Source organism: Callorhinchus milii, unplaced genomic scaffold, assembly GCF_018977255.1.
Source record: "Callorhinchus milii isolate IMCB2004 unplaced genomic scaffold, IMCB_Cmil_1.0 Scaffold2, whole genome shotgun sequence".
In the NCBI taxonomy this organism is placed as follows: Eukaryota; Metazoa; Chordata; class Chondrichthyes; order Chimaeriformes; family Callorhinchidae; genus Callorhinchus; species Callorhinchus milii.
Window position 1 is genome coordinate 97,609,521 of NW_024704743.1, and position 20,980 is coordinate 97,630,500.

Sequence of the window (20,980 nt, forward strand, 5' to 3'; positions counted from 1 at the left end):
TTGCTCTCATCAGGAATTCGGTGACACAGAACTGAATGAGGGCAGCTCTAACCTACGGATAACGCTACTTCACATTAAACTTATGGTGTTAACAGTAACCAGGAGCTGCTTATGCTGCTGGTACCGACTGATGAAAAGGCCACACACTGGGGCTGAGTTAGTAAATAAGGATGAAAAATGCTGCTACATTGCAATAGAATTTTCCAACTAATCATACGAACATTGTATGTCAAATTCCAGTGTGAGCAACTGAAAGAGGTAAAAGGTTTGGACAGAAAAGGGTGAATTGTTTTTTGTTTGTGGAAATGTTCACACAGCAAATTTCCTCCACATGAATGGCAATCAGAGAAGCCATAATGTAATGGCAAAAGAGTGGCCCAAAGGAAGCAAGCTGCAGAAACAACCACAATACTGTACAAGTTACATTTACGGATTGGGAGATAAATTAGACTGGGAGGGATACAGCTGTTTACATAATATGGTCTGGTTGGTGGTAAAATTATACAAAGGGCCTATGACAATATTTGCCAAGAAGTGCCTTTTAGTGCGGAGCAAGTTACACAGCTGACTGTGCACCTGAGCTGGTGCAGGGTCAGGGGGTAAAGGGGGAATGGTGACCAAAAGCTCAATCGAAAAGCTAGATCTTAAAGTAGGCTTAAAGGTAATGTGGCAGAGAGGTGGTGGAGGGGGTGGGAGAGAATGGCTGAAAGCTCGTCCGCTGATGGTAACCCAATTTGGGTAAGGGGTACATGAAGCAAATTGATGTTAGCTGAGTGGAGGGAGTGGCTGCAGAAATAAGGTTGCAGGAGATCACTTTTGCCACTTGTAGCGAAACTTGAATCCTGATATTTATTTTAACTCCCTACATCTTAAATTTCTCCCCAAATTCCCCAATTCCCTTATTTTATTTATATCATGGTGGTAGAGTGGAATATGGAATTTCATCTGTCACATCCCAAAGGATTTAAAACATACAATAAGTATATTTTTCCAGAATTATTTATCATTCAAATTGATAATAGAGTCAATGATTAAAGCCAGGAGTCATTCTGATTTAAACTCACTCAGACTGGACATGTGTCTCCAAGGCAGGTTGATTTCATTGCATGCCAAAAGTACTTTACCTCATTCATGGGCGATCTAATTTCAAATAACTGAATGCCGTGCTGGGATTAACCTGTAAATTCAGAAAGGAGTTCTGATCAGTGGGCATCAAGGGCTCAAATTCATCTTCACCTGCCTCTCAAAAAGACTTCATAAAAGTCATCTGTTAGATTATCTTTGCTGATAATGCTTTCTGATTAACATTGTGAAATTAAATCGCCTGCAGCATAAATCAGAGGTAAGCTCTACTCAATGGAGAATCCTGTGCTTTTCTTTCTTGACAATTTAATTTAAATGGCATGCCAGATTTATTTTCAAGATTTCTGAATTGAAAGTTACAAATTGTGATGCCAATGTATTAATTGTCTTGTACTACTTTGGAGAACTAAGTGTGAAATCCTTTAACGTGCTCTGCCTGTGATCTGACCAGATCTAATGATAAAGTAAAGCTACTTAAAGGACCAGAGTCTTCATGTCACAGTGTTAAAATAACAAATGTGTTATTGTCTGCGAAGGAGACCTGTGTGCTATTTTCGCTGTGATGGTGGCATGCGCTTCCATTTATCTTGTCACTTTGTATGTTTATAACCAAAAAATATTGCCAAACATTTTTTTCATAAAGATAATAAATCATAATAGTAATAATTCTTGCATTTGAATAGCATCGTATCACATCTTTGAGACATCTCAAAGCGCTTCACAGAATATACTGTAAAGTGAATTGACTGTGTATTTTGTGGGTGAAAGATGGTGCTTCTTGAACACACCACAGCAATGCTCTGTTGTTTGTTTCTTTGCTTTGGTGAAACACCATCACAGGAGAGGTAAAATCAATCCAAATATCTAAAGGGGGAACGGCTGACCTGCTCTCATTTCACCTAATCCATTTGGAATCCTCTGAACTGTGCAATAAAAGGTTTAAAATTCAGTAGCTGTTGATCCAAATACGCGCACATTAATAGAAGGAAATCTGCTGTTGACAGTGGAATGCTAATGGAAGATTATCAAAGAGGAACAAAGAAATACCTTCAGAAATTCTTACTAAAAAAAGCTCCTTTGAAAAAGAACATTTGTGAATAATATCTTAGGCATCTGTTAGTAAGCATTCTTTAAGGATTAAAATATTATGTTTTGCTCAAGTCTTTCTGCAATACATCTACATCAACCATGTTTCTTTGTGAAATCCATTGTAATCTTACCCACCTATGTAGGCAACGAGCTCCTTCGATTATCCATATCAAATGTAATATACAGGGTCCTGATTTTATATGATAGAGAGTATGTGTCTCTGTGTAATGTTCTGTTACTGTACCATTTACATGGTGGGGTGCAGGGGTGAGGTGGGGTAAGAAACAGGAGTGATCGCTGTGAAATAAACAGTTACTGAATCTGTCTTGAAGTGAATATGTATCATTGTGAAATGTATAGACCCTTTATACAGTTAGTGAGTGGCTATTACTGTGAAATTTAAAGGCCCATAATATGGACAGTGAGTGTTTGTTGCTGTGAAATATACTGTAACTGAACCAGTTTATATGGATATAATGAGTGTATATGCCTGGGAATACTTATACGTTTCTCATGTACCTGGGCAAATGTTCTTTTAAAGGAAATACTTTATATAACTGTGATTTGTGATAAGATAACATTTATTGGGGTAGTCATGAACATCCAACTGAATGTACAACCACAACATATACAGTCAAATCACATTACAGTATATCCTGTGAAACATTGTGAGAATTCACAAAGATGTGATAAGGCGCTTTATCAAATGCAAGGATTATTATTATTATTAAAACAGCCTTAAGTTTAATGCTCCATTTATGTGCAAAATGCAGAATGTGATGTAATTATTACAATATGGGGCATTCCACTCCAGGGGTTATTGTTGTCCTAGCCAGAACACCTTTCATGCTTTGTTCAAATGCTTTCACTAAAAAGCTGCTTGTTGCAGCTATGAACCAATTATTGGGGTATTTCAGCGCTGCTCAACAAATACCAGTTTAACTTGACTTTTCATCCTATAGTTACATAATAGCTTCAAGCAGAAGAATTTCTGTAATATGCTGAACTCCCAGTGATGTGAAATTATCCTCTTCACACTGTGGGATGGATTCCACAGCATCAGTAGCTACAGGTAACAAATGGGCACAGGCAGAGAATTTTCAATATCCTAATCGTAGCTTTACTTTCTGCCCATGAGATCTCTCCCAATGAGTACAGTCTAGTGACCGTGACCTGGCACTACTGTCCTATAGTCAGGAACAAGGTTAGTCTGTGACTCCAGTGGGCATGCAGCAATATCAATGACAAGCTTTGCATTTAAGCTGGTTATTCTCCATCCATACTCCAATGCACACTCTGTGGAGTCCCCAAACCTTGGCTCTTGCCAACCTGTGCCTAATACTTTCCTGAATTAGGTAACCAGGATGTGTGCCTCCAGGGAGAGGGTGTGTGTTCCATTCCAACAATGTATCTCTGGGATTTCCATGTGTAGGTTGGATGTATGAAATTCTCAGCTTGGTTTGAATACTCTTAACCTCCATGAAACCTTACTCATCACCTTCATGAAACCCACCACCTACTGCCTCGAACCCCTCCCCACCAACTTACTGGTCACCCAGCTCCCCCTCCTCTATCCACTACTGGCTGACATCATCAACCAATCCCTCTCCTCCGGATCAGTCCCTGCCTCCCTCAAAACTGCTGTCATCACCCCCCTCCTGAGAAAACCCACCCTAGATCCCTCAAACCCCACCCACTGCCACCCTATTTCTAACCTGCCCTTCCTCTGAAAAGTTCTAGAACGCGTCGTTGCCAATCAACTCCGCGCACACCTCTCCTCCCAATCCCTCTTCGAACCCCTCCAGTCCGGTTTCCGCCCTGCCCACAGTACAGAGACTGCGCTTGTGAAAATCACAAACAACATCCTCTCCATCTGTGACCAGAGCTCCCTCTGCCTCCTCGTCCTCCTGGACCTCTCCACTGCGTTCGACACAGTCGATCACGCCATCCTCCTCCACCGCCTTTCCTCCGTCATCCACCTCATGGGACCGCACTCGCCTGGTTCGAGTCCTACCTCACAAACCGCCAGCAGTACATCTGCACAAATGACTTCTCCTCCCGCTCTCACCCGGTTACCTGCGGGGTACCCCAAGGATCCATCCTTGGCCCCCTCCTCTTTCTGATCTACATGCTCCCTCTTGGGGATGTCATCCGCAGACATGGGGTACACTTCCACATGTATGTGGACAACACCCAACTCTATTTTGCCACCTCTCTTTGCGACCCCCAGTCCCCTGATATTCTGTCAGCCTGCCTGTCAGACCTCAGGGGCTGGATGAGCACAAACTTCCTTCAGCTGAACGTTGACAAGACGGAAGCCATACTCTTTGACTCTCGTCAAAGTCTAAAATCTCATGGCTCTCACCTCCTCCACCTCCCCCTAAAACTCTCCAAACCCATACACAACCTAAGCGTCAGGTTTGACCCCCAATTATCCTTCCTCCCCCACATCCGGTCCCTCATCAGCACCGCCTTCTACCACCTCCGACGCATCGCCCATCTCCACCAATACCTTTCCCCAAAAAACGCTGAAACTCTGGTCCATGCCTTTGTCACCTCTCGGCTGGACTACTCCAACACCCTCCTCGCCGGTCTCCCATCCACTACCATCCATAATAATAATAATATAATATTATCCATAAAATCCAAATCATTCAAAACTCTGCCGCCCACATTCTCACCCGCACAAAACTCTGCTCCCTGATCACCCCAGTCCTTGCCAGACTGCATTGGCTGCCTATCCCAGAGAGGATCGATTTCAAGATCCTCACCCTTGTATTCAAGTCCCTGCACTCCTCTGCAACCCCTACTTCTCTGACCTCTCTCTCCTCAAAACAGTACCCATTGCTTTTGTTCCTCCAGGTCTGGCCTCCTCCTCGTCTCCTGAGTCCTCCGCTCCACCCTCGGCGGCCGTGCCTTCAGCCACTATGCCCCGAGGCTCTGGAACTGCCTTCTGCACTCCCTTCGTCTCGCTCCCTCCCTTCCCATTTTTAGGTCTCTGCTGAAGACCTTTCTTTTCAACCGCGCCTTTGGTCACCTTCCTCCCCCTGGCTCAGTCCTGGGATCCGTTACTGTGAAGCGCTCTGAGACGCCGTCCGGCATGGAGGGTGCTATATAAATCCAAGTTGTTGTTGTAGTTGTTGTTAAGCATGGTGATGGGTTTCTGCATGTGGCAACAACAACAACAACAAGATTCCATTTATTGAGCGCCTTTCACGCAGACACCAGACTAACCCAAAACAAAGCTACCTGACAACCAGTAGGTACTGTTGCCTCTGGAGGCATTGAGGAGACCACTTTAATAGGTCTCAGCACCTCTGGAGGCAGTCATTTCTGCCTCATTGACCTTACACTGAAGTCAGGCCTAATGCAACAGCAGTTGCAGTGGACCATTAAATAGCTTGATATATGCAAATGAGAAGTACTCATTCGTCATTGCAGCTTTTCAGGAGGTTTAATTAACTGTCACTAATGCTATGAAGGTCTAGTGCATCAATTTGCCTGTACCTGATGGCACTCTTAGCATTGAGCTTAAAGCTTGTGAAATTTACATATTTTCCCATGTAAATACAACATTACACATTTTGAATGGAGCATGCATTGAACTGTGATTAAATATTTTCAGTAAAAAATGACCATTTAAGTGGTGCTCTGCTCTTTTCTTTTTAAAGGAAAATTACATTATCAGAGTGAGGAATACAAAATGCAGGAGTTCAGAAGTCTACCCCTGTGTGTTAGACTGTGCGTGGGATTGATTGGACTTGTACTGTTTATTAATATAGGTATGTGCATATCTATCTTCTTTATCGCTGCTAAATAAGATTGGCAGAAGAGAAGGTCATTCTAAATTAATTCTTATCACCAGAGGAAAAGTGCTTGTGACAGATCTCTCTTAATGGTTGCTAATCTAGCAATAAATGCAAAATAAATACTAAAAAAAGACTGTAATGGTCCAACAAGACAATGGCCAATGTTCATTTATTGATGTTACAGAGGGACTCTCACCGTGTTGCTACAGTAAGTAATAGTTTATTATTTTTAAATCAGTTTCTTTTTCTTTAAAAACTTAAAAGTGTGGACTGTCAGTGGAGAAATTGGCTTGGGAGAGTTGTTGAGTCTGAAAGCATGAGGGAGCTGTTGCTAGTAAAATGAATGCTTGACATTGATTTGTAATAATAGATGCTGATGCTGAGATTTGCTCTTCATGAATCTTTACTGTTCCAGGCAATTTTGAATTGTGATTTGTTATCATATGATAGCCATTTTTGGAAATAATGAGGAATAGCGATTATTTTCTTAGCAAACCTGGAGCATCAAGATGGCAAATACCCTCCTGTGAATGTCACTCTGCTCCCTGCTGCTGCTTACAGACACCCCACAGAGGATAAAGACATGTTGTCTCAAAAGCTGTAACATAATAAGAAATGCAAAGCTCTTGGAGGAGAGCAGTGTTTTGTCTGGTAACAATATGCTGGAATTATCCTCCTTGAGGAAGGGGAGGTAAGCAGGTCTCTCTTGGAGCTGAGTTGGCTTAAAGGTGATATAACTGGTAATGCAATTTCAGAATCAAATTGGTTCTCTATGACAGGCGTGATAGTCCAGTTCCTGAGCCAGGTGGATCCGGATTACTCCAGGGTATTGCTGATGACAGCCCAGCCAGCCTGCCTCATTAGTAAAACGTGGAGGAGCTGACTGGTCACTGGAGTTCTTAGCATTCAATTACCCAAAGCCCTAATGAGTAGGGTTGTCCAAAGCGCTATGAGATGTCCTCCTGTGTTAAAGGCACTATATAAAATAATTGTATTGTGTCAGACAGCCGGCTGACCAAAAATAAAATGCTAAAAATGGTTTTGATAACTGCTTTTTGGGTTTAGTTTCAAGGAATCTGACAGGAGAAAATCTCTGGAGGAAAAGAGGGCTCCTGTTGGCATCTATAGGTGGGTAATCTGTGCTATGCTGTTTGTTGTACCTACCGTAACTAACACCTTGGATGAAACCTTCCAAAGCTATTATACTGTCTGCTTGATTTAGCTCACAGCAGAACCTTTATCTGCCCCCGGTTGATTTAATCTCTGAGCTGTGAGCAAACTTGTCAAAGGGATGGCTTCACTTGGGTGTCATCTCTTTTTGATAGACAAAATAACATACATGTGACAAAGTAGCCATATTTGACTGATTCCACAAGAATAAACCATTTGAAGCTCACATAGGACAAGATCTTGGAGGTCGAACCCAGTGAATATTTTCAGTAGTCAGTACTGAAAAAACATTATAGGGGTCAGAATTATGCCATTTCTATATACATTCCAGTGATAATTAAGGAACTGAAAGTGTTCAGCAATATTGCAATGTCGATGCCTAAATTCCAAGGAAAGACAGGGAGTCTCAACTCATAAAACCTCCAGAATCCATCCATGCTGTGGACAATAACTTGCAAATTCTGAAAATATCCCAGAAGTGTACACTGAATCTAACTCTGTGCTCTTTATATGTTATAAAAAACAGAAGAATTGATGAGAGATAAAGATCAATGGGCACATATGTTTTTCTTTCTTTCTGTACTTTGTCATAGGAACATGAGTAGGCCTCAAGGCTGTTCCATCATTCTATTGTCCATAGAGGATATTTTGGTCCTTTGCACCATCTACTATATGCATACCTATTCATGTATTGGTATCTATATAGTACTCACACTAAATGATCTTATCTATGTACCAAACAACAAACCATTTCAATTGTTGTCAATTGATTATTACAGGCACCTGCAAATCCTCTAATACTGATGTGTTTAAACATAGGTTACATATGACACTTACAAGTATATTGTATTATACATAGCACAATGTATAAAGTAGTATTGTGAGTGCTTTATCACGTTGGATTATTCTATCACTGCCTTCCATTCTGCTATCCCAGTCAAAACAGGCACACACATATCCACATCGCTGCAGACTGCAACCAGCAGTAAAGGGAAATACATGCCTCTGAAGTTTTGAATGTTACATTCCAGTGTCTTTAACCAATTGATATATATAAGGATTAAATGCTAGTAATAGTCTATTAAGACAGGCCTAGGTGTTTCATTCAGTCTCTGTGCATCAGGAAGCCAGACTTGGATTGTGATAAGTGTCAAATCATATAACCTCTATTGCTTCCTTGACAGATCACGACCTTAATTATGAAAGGTTTTACTCTCAAGGGCAAAAATCTTAATAGAGAATGTTAAATGTTATTAAATAAAACCCCAATGGGATTTTCTGTTGGTATTCATGTCCTTTCTTTGAATGTGCCCTCCTTAACCTCTCCCAGCTGGGAGAAATGGGCTGAAATCTGCTGCCAGGCTGTATCCCAGCTGCTGTGTAACTGATCACCAGAAGGTAGGTGAGAGCAAGCAGCCAGCCATGATTCTCAGTTGTGCCTCCAACCCCCTGGGAAGCTCATGGCTTCTTTTCAGTCTCACTTTATAGCACTGGACTGCGAGCAAGAAAAGATGAAACCACTGAAATACTATGGTAGCTTTTTCAGAATAGAAATAAAATGTACAATCACGTTCAAAGCTTCTAAAGTTCTTAGGTGTAAGGTCATAGTCTTAAAAGTTAAGATAGTGAGGAATTTTGGAAAATAATCTTAAATTTAATCTTAATTTGGAATCTGATCATCCACAAATCAGCATCCAAATTACCACTAAATTTAAAATTGTTAACCAAAGATTCACATAATCTTTCATTTTAACGCAATGTTCTGAAGCCTTAGACCGTGAGATATTATAGATCCCAAGTCTATGAAACAACATTTTTGAATCAAAGTATTGAGTTTGGTTCTCTTGAAGTTTCATTTCAAAAGAAACTATCTTGATTGGATTTTATCAATCTCTTTTTAAAACCACAAGGAACCAGATCAAACACTGAAAAACAATCTATTACACTAATGTGATGTTCAGGAAAACTGGCTGTGGGAATTGGAATTTAATTCAGTAGAAACCAGCAGCAGAAGTACAAAGATTGGCAGTGACTTCAACTGAAAGTCTCTCAGTACAAATCCTTATGATCAGATTCTGGTAAAATAATTCTCCTTTGCTCAGGCAAAACAGATTGAGAAGAAGGTGGCTTAATCATCTGACCTGTGCTTTAATGATGAATGGGTCATTATTCTGCAATAAAACATAACAGAACAAGGGGGCATAGATATAAGTTTTAGGACGGAACTTCTTTGCGCAGAGGATGGTGAGAATGTGGAACTCAATGCCAAAAGCTGTGGATGAAGAGGAAAGCATCAAAACTTTTAAGAGGGAACTCAATGCATACATGAATAAGAAATGAACAGAAGGGTGTGGGAGAGCGGTAAAGAAACGATTCTGTTGGCTGGACACAATCAAACACACTGACTTATACACACTAGTATGGATAGTTATATAGAATTACATAGAATGATACAGCATGGACACAGGCCATTTGGCCCAACTAATCCTTATTGGTGTTTTTACACCACCTCTCCTGTTCCTTTTTCCTATACCTTTTTACTCCCACCTCCCTCATGTATTTCTTGTTTAATACAGCTTCTGTGCTGAGTTCCGCAGTTGTGCTGGTGGCCTGTTTCAGTGCAGTACAGTCTATGTCATTCTATGTCACAAATTGATAAATCAGTGTTTGACAACATAACCATAAGCCAACAGATTGACATTTCATTTCAGGTAGCCCTTCACCCACCCAAGGGCTCTTCTCGTTTTTCTTTTGTGTTCCACTATGAATGGTAATATAAGAAAAAGCTAATAATGGCCACAATGTGTGCAGAAGAGCCATGCCTCTTGTAGTTGAGCCTGACTAACTTCCTTAGAGCTGATGATTGCTGAAGAGAGATTCTGGACTGACCATACAGCTGTGTCTTTCCAATATCTTCCGCTCACTGTTTCACTCCTGTTTTGTACTCTGGAGGCCAGAGGTTTCTCATGGTCTTAGTGTTAAGAACAGTATCTTGAAATTTAAGATTGAGCAGAATTTCAGAAAATTCTGGTCTTCACCTCTAAATGCCTCCATGGCCTTGCACCACCTTATCACTGTGATCACCTATGACCTTACTCTCCTGGCTACTCCCACTGCTCCATCAACTCCAGACTGCCTCATGATCGCTCAGCTGCCTGCCCACCCATTCTGCCCATATTGGTCATTTTATCTCTCCTCTGGAACTCTCTTCCCAAATCCTTCTGCTTCCACCTTTCTCTCTAGGCTGCCAAATCCCACCTGGAGATGTGATTCTCAGGATGGTGAATTGCAACATCCAAAAGCTACCATTTGGCAGAAAATAACAGAGAGTAAAACGCCATTTAGTGAAGGTTGCAAATTCAAACCCTCTGTGTTCTCTTGTTGACCTGATTATTTTAGCTCATCAGGTTTAATGATCCCAAGTTATTATTGCATCTTTCAAACACATTTTCAGCAATTTCTTTCTCATTATCATTCCGTAAGATTGACTATGATCTCTGAACTCAGAGACAGCGTTTCCTATTCTCAGTTGGACAGCCATTGCCACATTATCACTCTTCTCACATGTCTCACTACATGTACCATCATCACGAAAACAGTACCAGAGTGAAGACATAATGCATTGCTATTCTTGACTTCTGGCATGCTGAAGGGCAATTTCCAATAGGAAACTTCACTCTGACTAGCTGACATAAATCGAGATAATATTAATGAGGTCTAATGGTCTAACACATCTTGTGTTTCTGGTACCTGCACAGAGTTGCATTTGATTTACCTTAGGCTATTGAACGTAGAATTCCTTGGAATATTGAAACGGGTGGGTTAATAAATAATAAAGATAGGTTTTATTTTAAATTAAAATAGGTATAGGAATCCTTTCAGGTGGACTTAGTTTGATGAGGCATTTTAATTCTTGCGAGTTAGTGGTCTTTTAATCAGAGTAGGTGGCATACACATTTGGGTTCAATCACTCAGCATTTAATGATTTAGATTAGGATTAGGGTTGTTTAATAATAAATTCCTTCAGAAATCTATTTGTCCCACAGTGTCTGTACTCCAGAGCTAGATCGGAGTAGAGTTCATGCTGGATGGTGTGATTTGCTTTCAATTATTGGATGAAGTTCCCATTTGTGTGACTCAGGTTCTCTCTTAAGGAATCCCATTAAGGAATATCAGTATCGACAACGACTTCAGGAGGATGAGAAAGAATCAGAAGAAACTCAATAAAACTGTCCAGAACAGACAATCCATACAATCACATAGTGTTTTCTAAATGGATCATGATGATTACTGCACAATAAAAAGAAGGATACTGTCCACTGTGAATTCAACAGAGAATTGTTTTTAGTAATATTGAAAGCTGTAATTTCTTCATTTTCAGAACTACCAGTTGAATCTCTCGATCCTGCTGGCATTGATCTGACAGAATTGGTTAATATGATGATAAACACAACACTTCACAGTAAGTCTCTGGTTGATTTATATGTACAAACAATTGCAAGCAATGAGGGGACTCTGACATTTGTGTTTATTTCGAAGCAACCAAATAACAATAGACAGCAACATATTAGGAATTAATCAAAATTGCATTTATCTTTAATGCTTCACAACTTACACTGTCTTGAGAAAACTCTGCTCCAAGGTGATTTCAGATCAGAGCTAAGTTCTCACAAATTGCCAAACCTGAAATAAAAGATATTAAAAGGAGTTATAGGTATATAGAATGCAAGGGTCAATATGACATGCATTACATACGAATAATTACGGAAACATTTAATGTTTACTTATATGTGAGATTGTATGTTTCAATCTGGAGTAATATGTTTTATATGCATGCATTATGCAAAGGTTACTCTATATTTGTAAAATGTTCACCACAGGAGATCAACAGTTCTTCTCATTGCTGAGTGTTACTTCCCATAGTTCCTTTGCTCTTCACAAAGTGTCCCTGGTCATTTACAACAGTAAGTGTTCACAGCTTGTATTTTCACCACAATTTCTGAATTATTTTGTGGAGACTGAAAGCATGAGTGCCTACTCTTCTTCATTTGTCTGCAGTTTCCAACTTCTGGAAGATCGACCCCTCCCTTTTCCCACTGAGGTACTGTTACTGCTTAAACAACAGAACCAATGACTTGTCAGGTGAGTTCTTTACCTAGAGAAATATTCCCTTCACACAAAACTGTGTAATTTGTACTTAAAAATTTCTTAACAGAATTCATATTATTGAGTTGTGCAAACAGGAAGTTCCGGTAACTTTAGATAAAATAACATAAACAGTACAGCACTGAAACATTCAATTCAACTAATCCATGTCACATGAGGCTCTACCTACCCTCTACTCCCTATCCTCTTTCCACAAATCTCTATTCCCTTCTCCCTCATGTACACATCCAGTTTCCTCTTAAATGCATTGATGTTTTCTGCTTCACCCATGGCTTCTGGTGTTGTGTTCCGCATTCTCATCATCCACTGTGTAAAGAGCTTCATCTTAAATTCCCTTTTAAATTTACAAGTAGCTATCTTCTATTTATACCTCCTTGTTATGGACTCGACAACAAACAGAAATAGTTTATTTATGTTCACCATTATTGAACCTTTTATAATTTTATTACCTCTATCAGGTCCCCATCGCAGTAAACCCATCTCAGGAGAATAAACTGTAACCTTCCCAGTCTTTTTTGATAGCTGTATTCTCTTATCCCTGATAAATCTACACTGGACTGTATTGCTACAATATCATTTCCTTAGTAAGGATTTTGCTGACACATGGGAACTCTGATCTGATATGATCTACTTGCAAGAATGAAATTCCTGCAGATTGATTGGAATTCTAACTATATTAGAATTCTAACAGAATGTCTTATTAAGGAAATTATTAATATTTCATCCAAAAGACAGCACTTCTGACAGTGCAGCGCTAAGACCAGGTTTTCCCTGTCTATACTATGAGTTCAAAGTTGGGCTTGAGCCGTCAACCTTCTGACTCCGGGGCAAGAGTGAGCCAGGCTGACACCCATAAGCAGGTAATGTTTTACTGCTCAAGGAAGCAATGTACTGTCGTGAAGATGAGCATGCACAGAGTGTGTCCTATAAAATCACAAACAACACTATACTCTTTAGAAGATGACGTATATGTTCTTTCCATTACAGATTTCACTGCTGTGGTCGTGGACTTTGTGGGGAATACCACAAGCTACTTCCAGGAGATTTTTAAGTCTAGCTCCATTCTCTATGGTTTGTTATTTTATTAACAATAATGTTTTGAACATGCCAAATGATTGCTTTGGAGCTTTCAAAACTATTGCAATGTGTAGGTACTTGCTGGGTAGTGTATAGGAGATCAGAGATTACTGTTGGGAATCACAGACTTCAAACTGCATTTTAACCATGTTTTAACACATTGTTCTAGCATTGTAGCAAAGTATTCTACCAACCTTTATAAATAATAAACCAGATGCTGGAAATCTGAAAACAAAAACAGAAGTTGCTGGGAACACTCAGCTGGTCTCCTATGGAGAAAGGAAAGTGAGTCAACGTTTCAGATCCACAACCCTTCATCAGAATTTTCACACCATTGATTTTATGATACTAATAAAGTTCAATTGAACTTTTCTTCTAATATTAGTTTTGTGTCCATTATTGCTAAAAGAGAAGCTATAGAGGTGAACCAACAGGTGTGGTGGGATACAATATCAGCTACCCCCAATACTGAGCTCCTGATCTCAGGCTCTCTGTAGAGCAGGTGGCATTTACTCGAAGGGAAGGAAAGACAGAGGGAAAGTTGTATGTATAATAATAGTAATAATAATTATCCTTGTGTTTGATATAACGCCTTATCACATCCTTGAGTCGTCTCAAAGGACTTCACAGAATATACTATAAAGTAAATTGACTTTACAACACTTTCAGTCAGGTTCTAGTGGTCATCTTAGAATAACAATAGTATCAAACCTGTCAGGACATTGGTTTATGATGTAAATTTCACAAGATTATTGTTTTTATGACTTAGGACCTTAACAATTAAATTGCATACAAATTCAGTATTATAACTATAACTTAACCCAGTTCATATTGGAAGCTACTGCAGTGTCATTTAAGGAAATGCTTATTTGGCTTTTCTTTCTATTCCAGTCAGTAGGAATGAAACCGACTGCATTTTTATCTGTGTTATGGCTGGTGTTCTAAGTAAGCAGTTTGTTTGCTCTTTGAGTTCTGTTTATGTAAAAAAATTTAATCCAACAGTTGTTAATATTGCAGACACTTATTATTATAGACACAATCTAGACTATAACAACAACAACTTGAATTTATATAACGCCCTCCACACCGGACGGCGTCTCAGAGCGTTTCTCAGTAACAGATCCCAGGGCCGAGCCAGGGGGAGGGGGAGGAAGATGACCAAAGGCGCAGTCGAAAAGAAAGGTCTTCAGCCGACACCTGAAAATAGGAAGAGAGGGGGTGAGGTGAAGGGAGTGAGGAAGGGTACTGTTTTGAGGAGAGAGGAGCTCAGAGAGGTAGGGGGGTGCAGAGGAGTGGAGGGATTTGAAGACAAGAGTGAGGATCTTGAAGTCGATCCTCTGTGGGACAGGCAGCCAGAGCAATCTGGCAAGGATTGGGGTGATCAGGGAGTGGAGTTTGGTGCGGGTAAGAATGCAGGCGGCAGAGTTTTGTATGACCTGGATTTTGTGAATGGTAGTGGATGGGTGACTGGCAAGGAGGGAATTTTAATAGTCCAGCCGAGAGGTGACGAAGGCATGGACCAGGGTTTCAGCGGCTTTTGGAGTGAGGTATTGACAGAGACGGATAATGCGTCGGAGGTGGATGAAAGTGGTGCTAGTGAGGGATCGGATGTCGGGGAGGAAGGATAATTGGGGGTTGAACCTGATGCCTAGGTTGTGTACGGGTTCGGAGAGTTTTAGGGGCAGGTCGGGTAGGTGGAGGAGGTGAGAACCATGTGATTTTAGACGTTGATGAGAGCCAAAGAGTATGGACTCACTATAAGTGGACTCACCACTATATTACATACACAGATTCAATATAGACAGACTCAATACTAATGTTACAGAGAGACTCTATTCTGTATTATAGACAGAAACCGAATACTATTACAGACAAAGTTGCAATACCATTATAATAAAATTAATAATCCTTGCATTTGGTACAGCACCTTTCATATCAGGAGGATAATACTGTCATACAGGCACATGATTAATATTGTTGTCAATATTACAGACTATTACAGATACAAACTCAATACCGTTATTCTGATAGACTTAATCATGTCATTATTATTGCAGACTTGATATTATTTTATTATTATAGACAGAGGCACATTTCCACTGTGGCTTTCTGACTCACTACAGCCTGTCCTGAATCACACTTTCTTTAGCAGGAGTCTTACAACACCCGGTCAGTATATGGTTTTACATTTTCAATCATACTCTAAATTGTATTTTGCATCATTTTAAATTTAAAGATAAAGTGGTCTCACAGACCAAGACAAGGTGGAATTTCAGATCTCTGAGTTGCTATTAAATTGCCTATGCGTATTGTTTGTGTAAATTATGAAAATAATCTGTTTTCCCCAACCTGTAAAGTCACTGCCTGGGGTTTAGCACTTCGGGACAAAGGTCAGAACAATGCAGATATGAATCTTGTTCAGTGCTCTTTTGGTTGATCTCAGCCAGGACAACAGCTGGGTATGACAATTGCCCTTGGACTCAGGGAGGCCAATGTTCCCGACTGAGCATTACTGAGTGTCCTCTCCTGGGAAGTGCGAAGACAGCATTGGGTTTGGCTGTGATCTCTTTCCAAGTCAAATAATCTGCCAACACTTGCTCGCTGGTCTTTGGGTGGACATTTGGGTGATATACTGGAATGTTTCCAAACCCTTGGAAAATGTACATCAATAAAGCAATACTTTCAGGAGAGGAGGAGAAAGTCAACAAATAAATATCCTATCTGGCAACCTAAATTACCCTTTTTATAATACATGTTTTGGCACAAGAACACTTAATGCTATAGGCTGAGTGTAACACAAACGTGCTTTGCATTTTATTACTAAACACATCTATCCCCCAGTGCCTTGCCTTGTCTCCTCCCTTTCCTCCTTCAAGGAGGACCTTTCTCTTTGACCATGTCTTCAGCTCCCCTCTCGACTCTCTACCCTCTCCTCGCTCCCTCCCTTCCCTCCCCTCACCCTGACCATTTCCCCCCTGCTCGGGTCCTGACCCAACTGTACCGTGCCTTGGGACGTCCTCCTGACGTGAAAGGCGCTCTATAAATGGAATCTTGTTGTTGTTGTAGAGGTTATTGCAGTGTTTCTTTCCAGGCGATCCTCTAGGACTCCTCAGAATACTTACAAGTGAACAGACTGGGGGACGAGATAACAGAATGTTAAAGCCCTCTCCTGTCACATCCAGCATTTGGGATCAAATCCAACACAGGCAGATGCACTAAGTGTCCACTGTCCCTGACAGCTGCTAAGTGTTACTGGTGAAATCAGTCTGACAGTCTCCAGTTCCCAGTCGATAAACCTCCACAGGCACAAAGCTTGTCTCGTTTTAGAACCGGCTCAACTAAATATGCCCCAAGTGCAGAAAGTGTGGGAATTCAATGCAAAGCTGATGTATCATGAGGCGTCCTTCTAAGACAGGGGTCAGATACAGAGCATGCCTGGACCCATCAAGATGCATTATCTTCAGATCATTCAACTCTTTTCCTGCTTAGGAAATGCAGAAATGTGATCCATAAATTACACTTTACATGCAAGTCCTTGGAAAGGTCTGAAACTACAAAAGAGGTTAGTGCTATGACCCAATACTGATGGAGTCATTGAGCCCTGCGTTTCAAACTGCCTGCGGTATCCTCACTGCTGAATCTCTAGCGTTGATGCTATCAAAGGCTGGGGGTGGGCGAGGGAGAGCTAAAGGATATCAATCCTGTATTATTGTTCTTGCTAACCTCCCCTAAGTGCATAATCCAAACAAGAAAGGGAGAAGGACGTTGAAAGATGTTGAGGTTTAGAATGTAATGTTTTGTAATGGATCTGATGCAACATCTAATCTCTTGTGATGCACTAGCTTTTCCACCACCAATATTAAAAAAAATGACTGGCATTGTGTTTCAGAAACCGCAAGCATTTTGACACTGGTCACATCGACTGCTGCAGAAGATGCTACAAAAACAACTTTATCTCAAACTCAGACAAGTATGCATGGTTTTGATATGCCATTTTTGAAATGTTATTTAGAATTTTTTTGGTTACTCTCTCTCACTCTCTCTGTGAAAAGAATTCCCTCTGCCTCCTTGTCCTCCTGCAAAAAAAAACATTGTTGATCTTTCTAACTTTGCAAACCACTGGTCCATTTCAAACGTGACATTATCTCTCTTTGTGACCAGGGCATTTTGTGCCTTGGAGCTCTTTGCAGTTTTCGTCACAATTGATCATCCCATCGTCCTCGACCTCCTCTCCTCCTTCATCCCCTTAGTAGGACTGTGTTCTCCTGGTTCGAGTCCTGTTTGACCTACTATCAACTCCAAATCTCTGTAAATGTTTTTTCCTGCTGTCCCGATGGGTCACCTGCAACGTACCCCAAGGTTTCATCCTTAGCCACTTCTTGGTTATGTGATGCACAGACATGGGTAAATTTCCATGTCACACCTGAAGACCTTCATTTTTGACCTTGCCTACGATCACCTCCCCCCTCTCCCTGGCTAGTGTTAAGCTCCGCCACTGTTAAGCACTCTGCGACACTCCCCCAAGTGAAGGGCACTATATAAATGAAAGTTGTTATTGCTGTTCTTGTTATCATGCATGCAGAAACCCATCACCACGCTTCAGAGTATCCAAACCAGACCAAGAGTTACACATATGTATACCACCTACAGAAGGACATTTCCCTGGGTCAGAATGGAATATGCACTCTCTCCCTGGAGAGATGCACCCTGCTTATTGAAATCCAGCAAGTGATAGGTGCAGGTTGGACTTTAACAAACTAAAACTACATAGCTTGCCATTGAGAACGCTATCTGGCAAGCTTCCTGCTGCTTGTCCAGCTAGGAACATCCTACCATTAGGGAATCTGCTTGTTGGGTGGGAAAAATCCCTGCCCTTCCAAGTCTTGCCAATGAGCCAGGTTGACTGGTGCATCAGCATCAGTGCCTTGGAGTGTTGCAAACCAGCCTGGCTCAGGAATCGGATTTGACTCGGACGTTTCATTTGGAATTTTTAAACTGTATCACAGCTTGAAAAAGAGGAGCATTTCCTCTCTCTCCTGGGACAGGATTCACAAAGTCTGAATGAAATTTTTGGTTTGCGTCCAAGTCTGAATCTGGGCTGATTCAGCAAAAGATTCAAATCTTGACCAATTCAGGCTCCAACAGGCCTGGACCTTTAAGAAAATGGTTCAGGTTTCTGCAGTGGCAGCACTTTGCTGGGCTTTGCCTGACTGACATGTGATGTCACTGGGGGTCAATCTGCCTCTTGACAGTGATTTGTTCAAGTTGTTGTTTTGGCAACATTGCTCAAATTTAGGGGTAAAAATACAAAGTGAGGCTATAATTATTAACAGTGATCACCATCAAATCACACATCACACTTTTCACCCTCATTGTGCTAGAATATAAACCAATGGCAGAGCAACTATTCCTGTAGCATCCAATAAATTACTTCTCAGTCAATTAAAATAAGGGATAAACAAAAACAATTCTTCTGTGCTTTTTTTCCCTTCAGAATCAAATGTACCGGACACACCATCAGTGGCTATATCTACTCAGATACTCACAATACAAAGTCCATCACAAAAGCAGACAGCAGCCGGTAAACTGGTATCCTGTTCACTGACAACTAAGTGAAATTAAATAAATGTAAAAGTTATGAACTTGTAGCCATATTGTAGATTGTATCAGAGGGGAGTAGATTGATTCAAGGGCTCAACCAATGATGGCAAACAATTATGAATGAATACTCGCAGAGAGCGAGAGAGAGCAAGAATCTACATTTACATGTCTTTTGGGGGGAAGGGGGCAGAAAGACAATGAAATCTTTTTGTAGAGGAAATTAATAATAATAATCCTTGCATTTGATATAGCGCTTTTCACGTCGGGAGGACATCCCAAAGCGCTTCACAGAACACACTGTAAAGTGAATTGACTGTATATTTGTGGGCGAACGCGGCAGCCAATTGCGCACAGCAATGTCCCACAAACAGTCATGGATTGAAAATGACCAATTTATTATTGGTTTTGGTTTTGGATGGATTATTATTAGGCTCTGTGTGGAGTAAGGAAAATTGCCCAAGGTTTCACCCTGCCTGGAATTGAACTCAGGTCTCTAGCCTGCAAAGCGAGTGCTCAACCACTGAGCTACAGGACTCCACAAAAAAAAACAGGATTAATAGGTGTTGTCCCACTGGTCAGCAAACCTTGGTAAGTGAGAGGTCCTGAATCTCTAAGGTGTAGAAATTCCACCTGGGTCTCGATTTACTCTATTTTCCTGGCATTTCAGAATAAAGAATTTGACAAATGCAGTGATAATTTTGAAGCAGGTTTTCTGTAAGTTCTTTTGCGAACTGTAGAAAACCGGCTTCAAAATTAATTCTGAAATCTGCAATTTGCCAAATTTTGCATGTTCTGAAATGCTGAGAAAATGGAGTAAATCTAGTTCTAAATGGAAGTTTCCCCCCAAAGATTGAGATTCAGACACACTCGCCTGCTTACCGAGGTTTATAAATCTCCAGACCAGTGGAGTAATACCCACTAATCTCCTTCCAATCTCTTCTGACCAGAGTCTATGCAATACATGAATTGAGTGTGTCTGTCCCAATTAAACCCACTATCATTGCTTAAACTCGATCACACCTGCTTCTCTCCTTGCCCTGTTCACTTTTTACAGAGCCTGTGACAACTTCATCAACTTTGCTCTCCTCCCCTCTACATTCCACCAGACGAGAAACTGTTATGCTGCCACAAACATTTACATCCAAAGGTATACATGGCATTTCTTAAGACTATTGAGCCAATCACTTAACTTTGCAATCTCTTTGCTATTTATTTGTTTGTTTTGTTGTTTATTGGGGAAAAAACACAAACAAACGTGTACTGAAAAGGCTTGGGAGCAGAGTTCCATGGCTCAGCGCAATGTACTTTGAGTTCCACTTTAATAATAATAATAATTCTTGTATTTGATATAGCACCTATCACGTCTTCTAGACATCTCAAAGCGCTTCACAGAATATACTGTAAAGTGAATTAACTGTATATTGTGGGCGAAACGCAGCAGCCAATTGCACACAGCAGCGTCCCACAAACAGTTGTTTTATTATTTTTTTCTTGAGGGATTATTATCAGGCGTTTGGAGGGAATCAAACCTAGATCTCTCGCTTGCGAGGCAAGTACTCTAACCGCTGAGCTACAGGACTCCACTTTACATTCTGAGGTGTCATTTTCACTGATATTTTTGCCAGCGACTTATCTTTCAATCACAAATGGAAACACGATTATAAATCCTTACAAAAAGGTTTCTATTTGTATTGATTACCACGTGATAGAGTGGAAATCAGCTGAGCATTTGAAAGATAACCCTTCACCAGAAGTGAAGCAGTGAACGTTAGGGAAGTCCCCACAAAGCCACAAAAAGCAAGAAAGAAACATTTTATAATTCTTGCACTTGATATCACATTGTTAAGATGTCTCAAACTGCTTCACAAGATTTTATTGTGTGACCATTTCTATGTGGGGGATTATTGGCCAGGACACTGAGAGAAATTCCCTTTACTTTTTGAACAGTGGCATGGGATCCTTAATATCCACATGAACAAGAAAAC

General features: G+C 40.7%; 1 protein-coding gene across 1 annotated transcript in view; it reads left to right on the forward strand.

The window, feature by feature from the left end:
• Positions 1-699: 699 nt before the first annotated feature.
• The window catches only part of LOC103183468 (otoconin-90), a 49,235-nt gene continuing 28,954 nt past the window's right edge, over positions 700-20,980 (forward strand). The window contains exons 1-6 of the mRNA XM_007900971.2: positions 700-724; positions 11,533-11,613; positions 12,032-12,115; positions 12,210-12,293; positions 13,305-13,388; positions 18,889-18,975. Coding sequence (XP_007899162.2) covers positions 700-724; positions 11,533-11,613; positions 12,032-12,115; positions 12,210-12,293; positions 13,305-13,388; positions 18,889-18,975 — 445 coding nt within the window. The remainder of the gene's footprint in view (positions 725-11,532; positions 11,614-12,031; positions 12,116-12,209; positions 12,294-13,304; positions 13,389-18,888; positions 18,976-20,980) is intronic.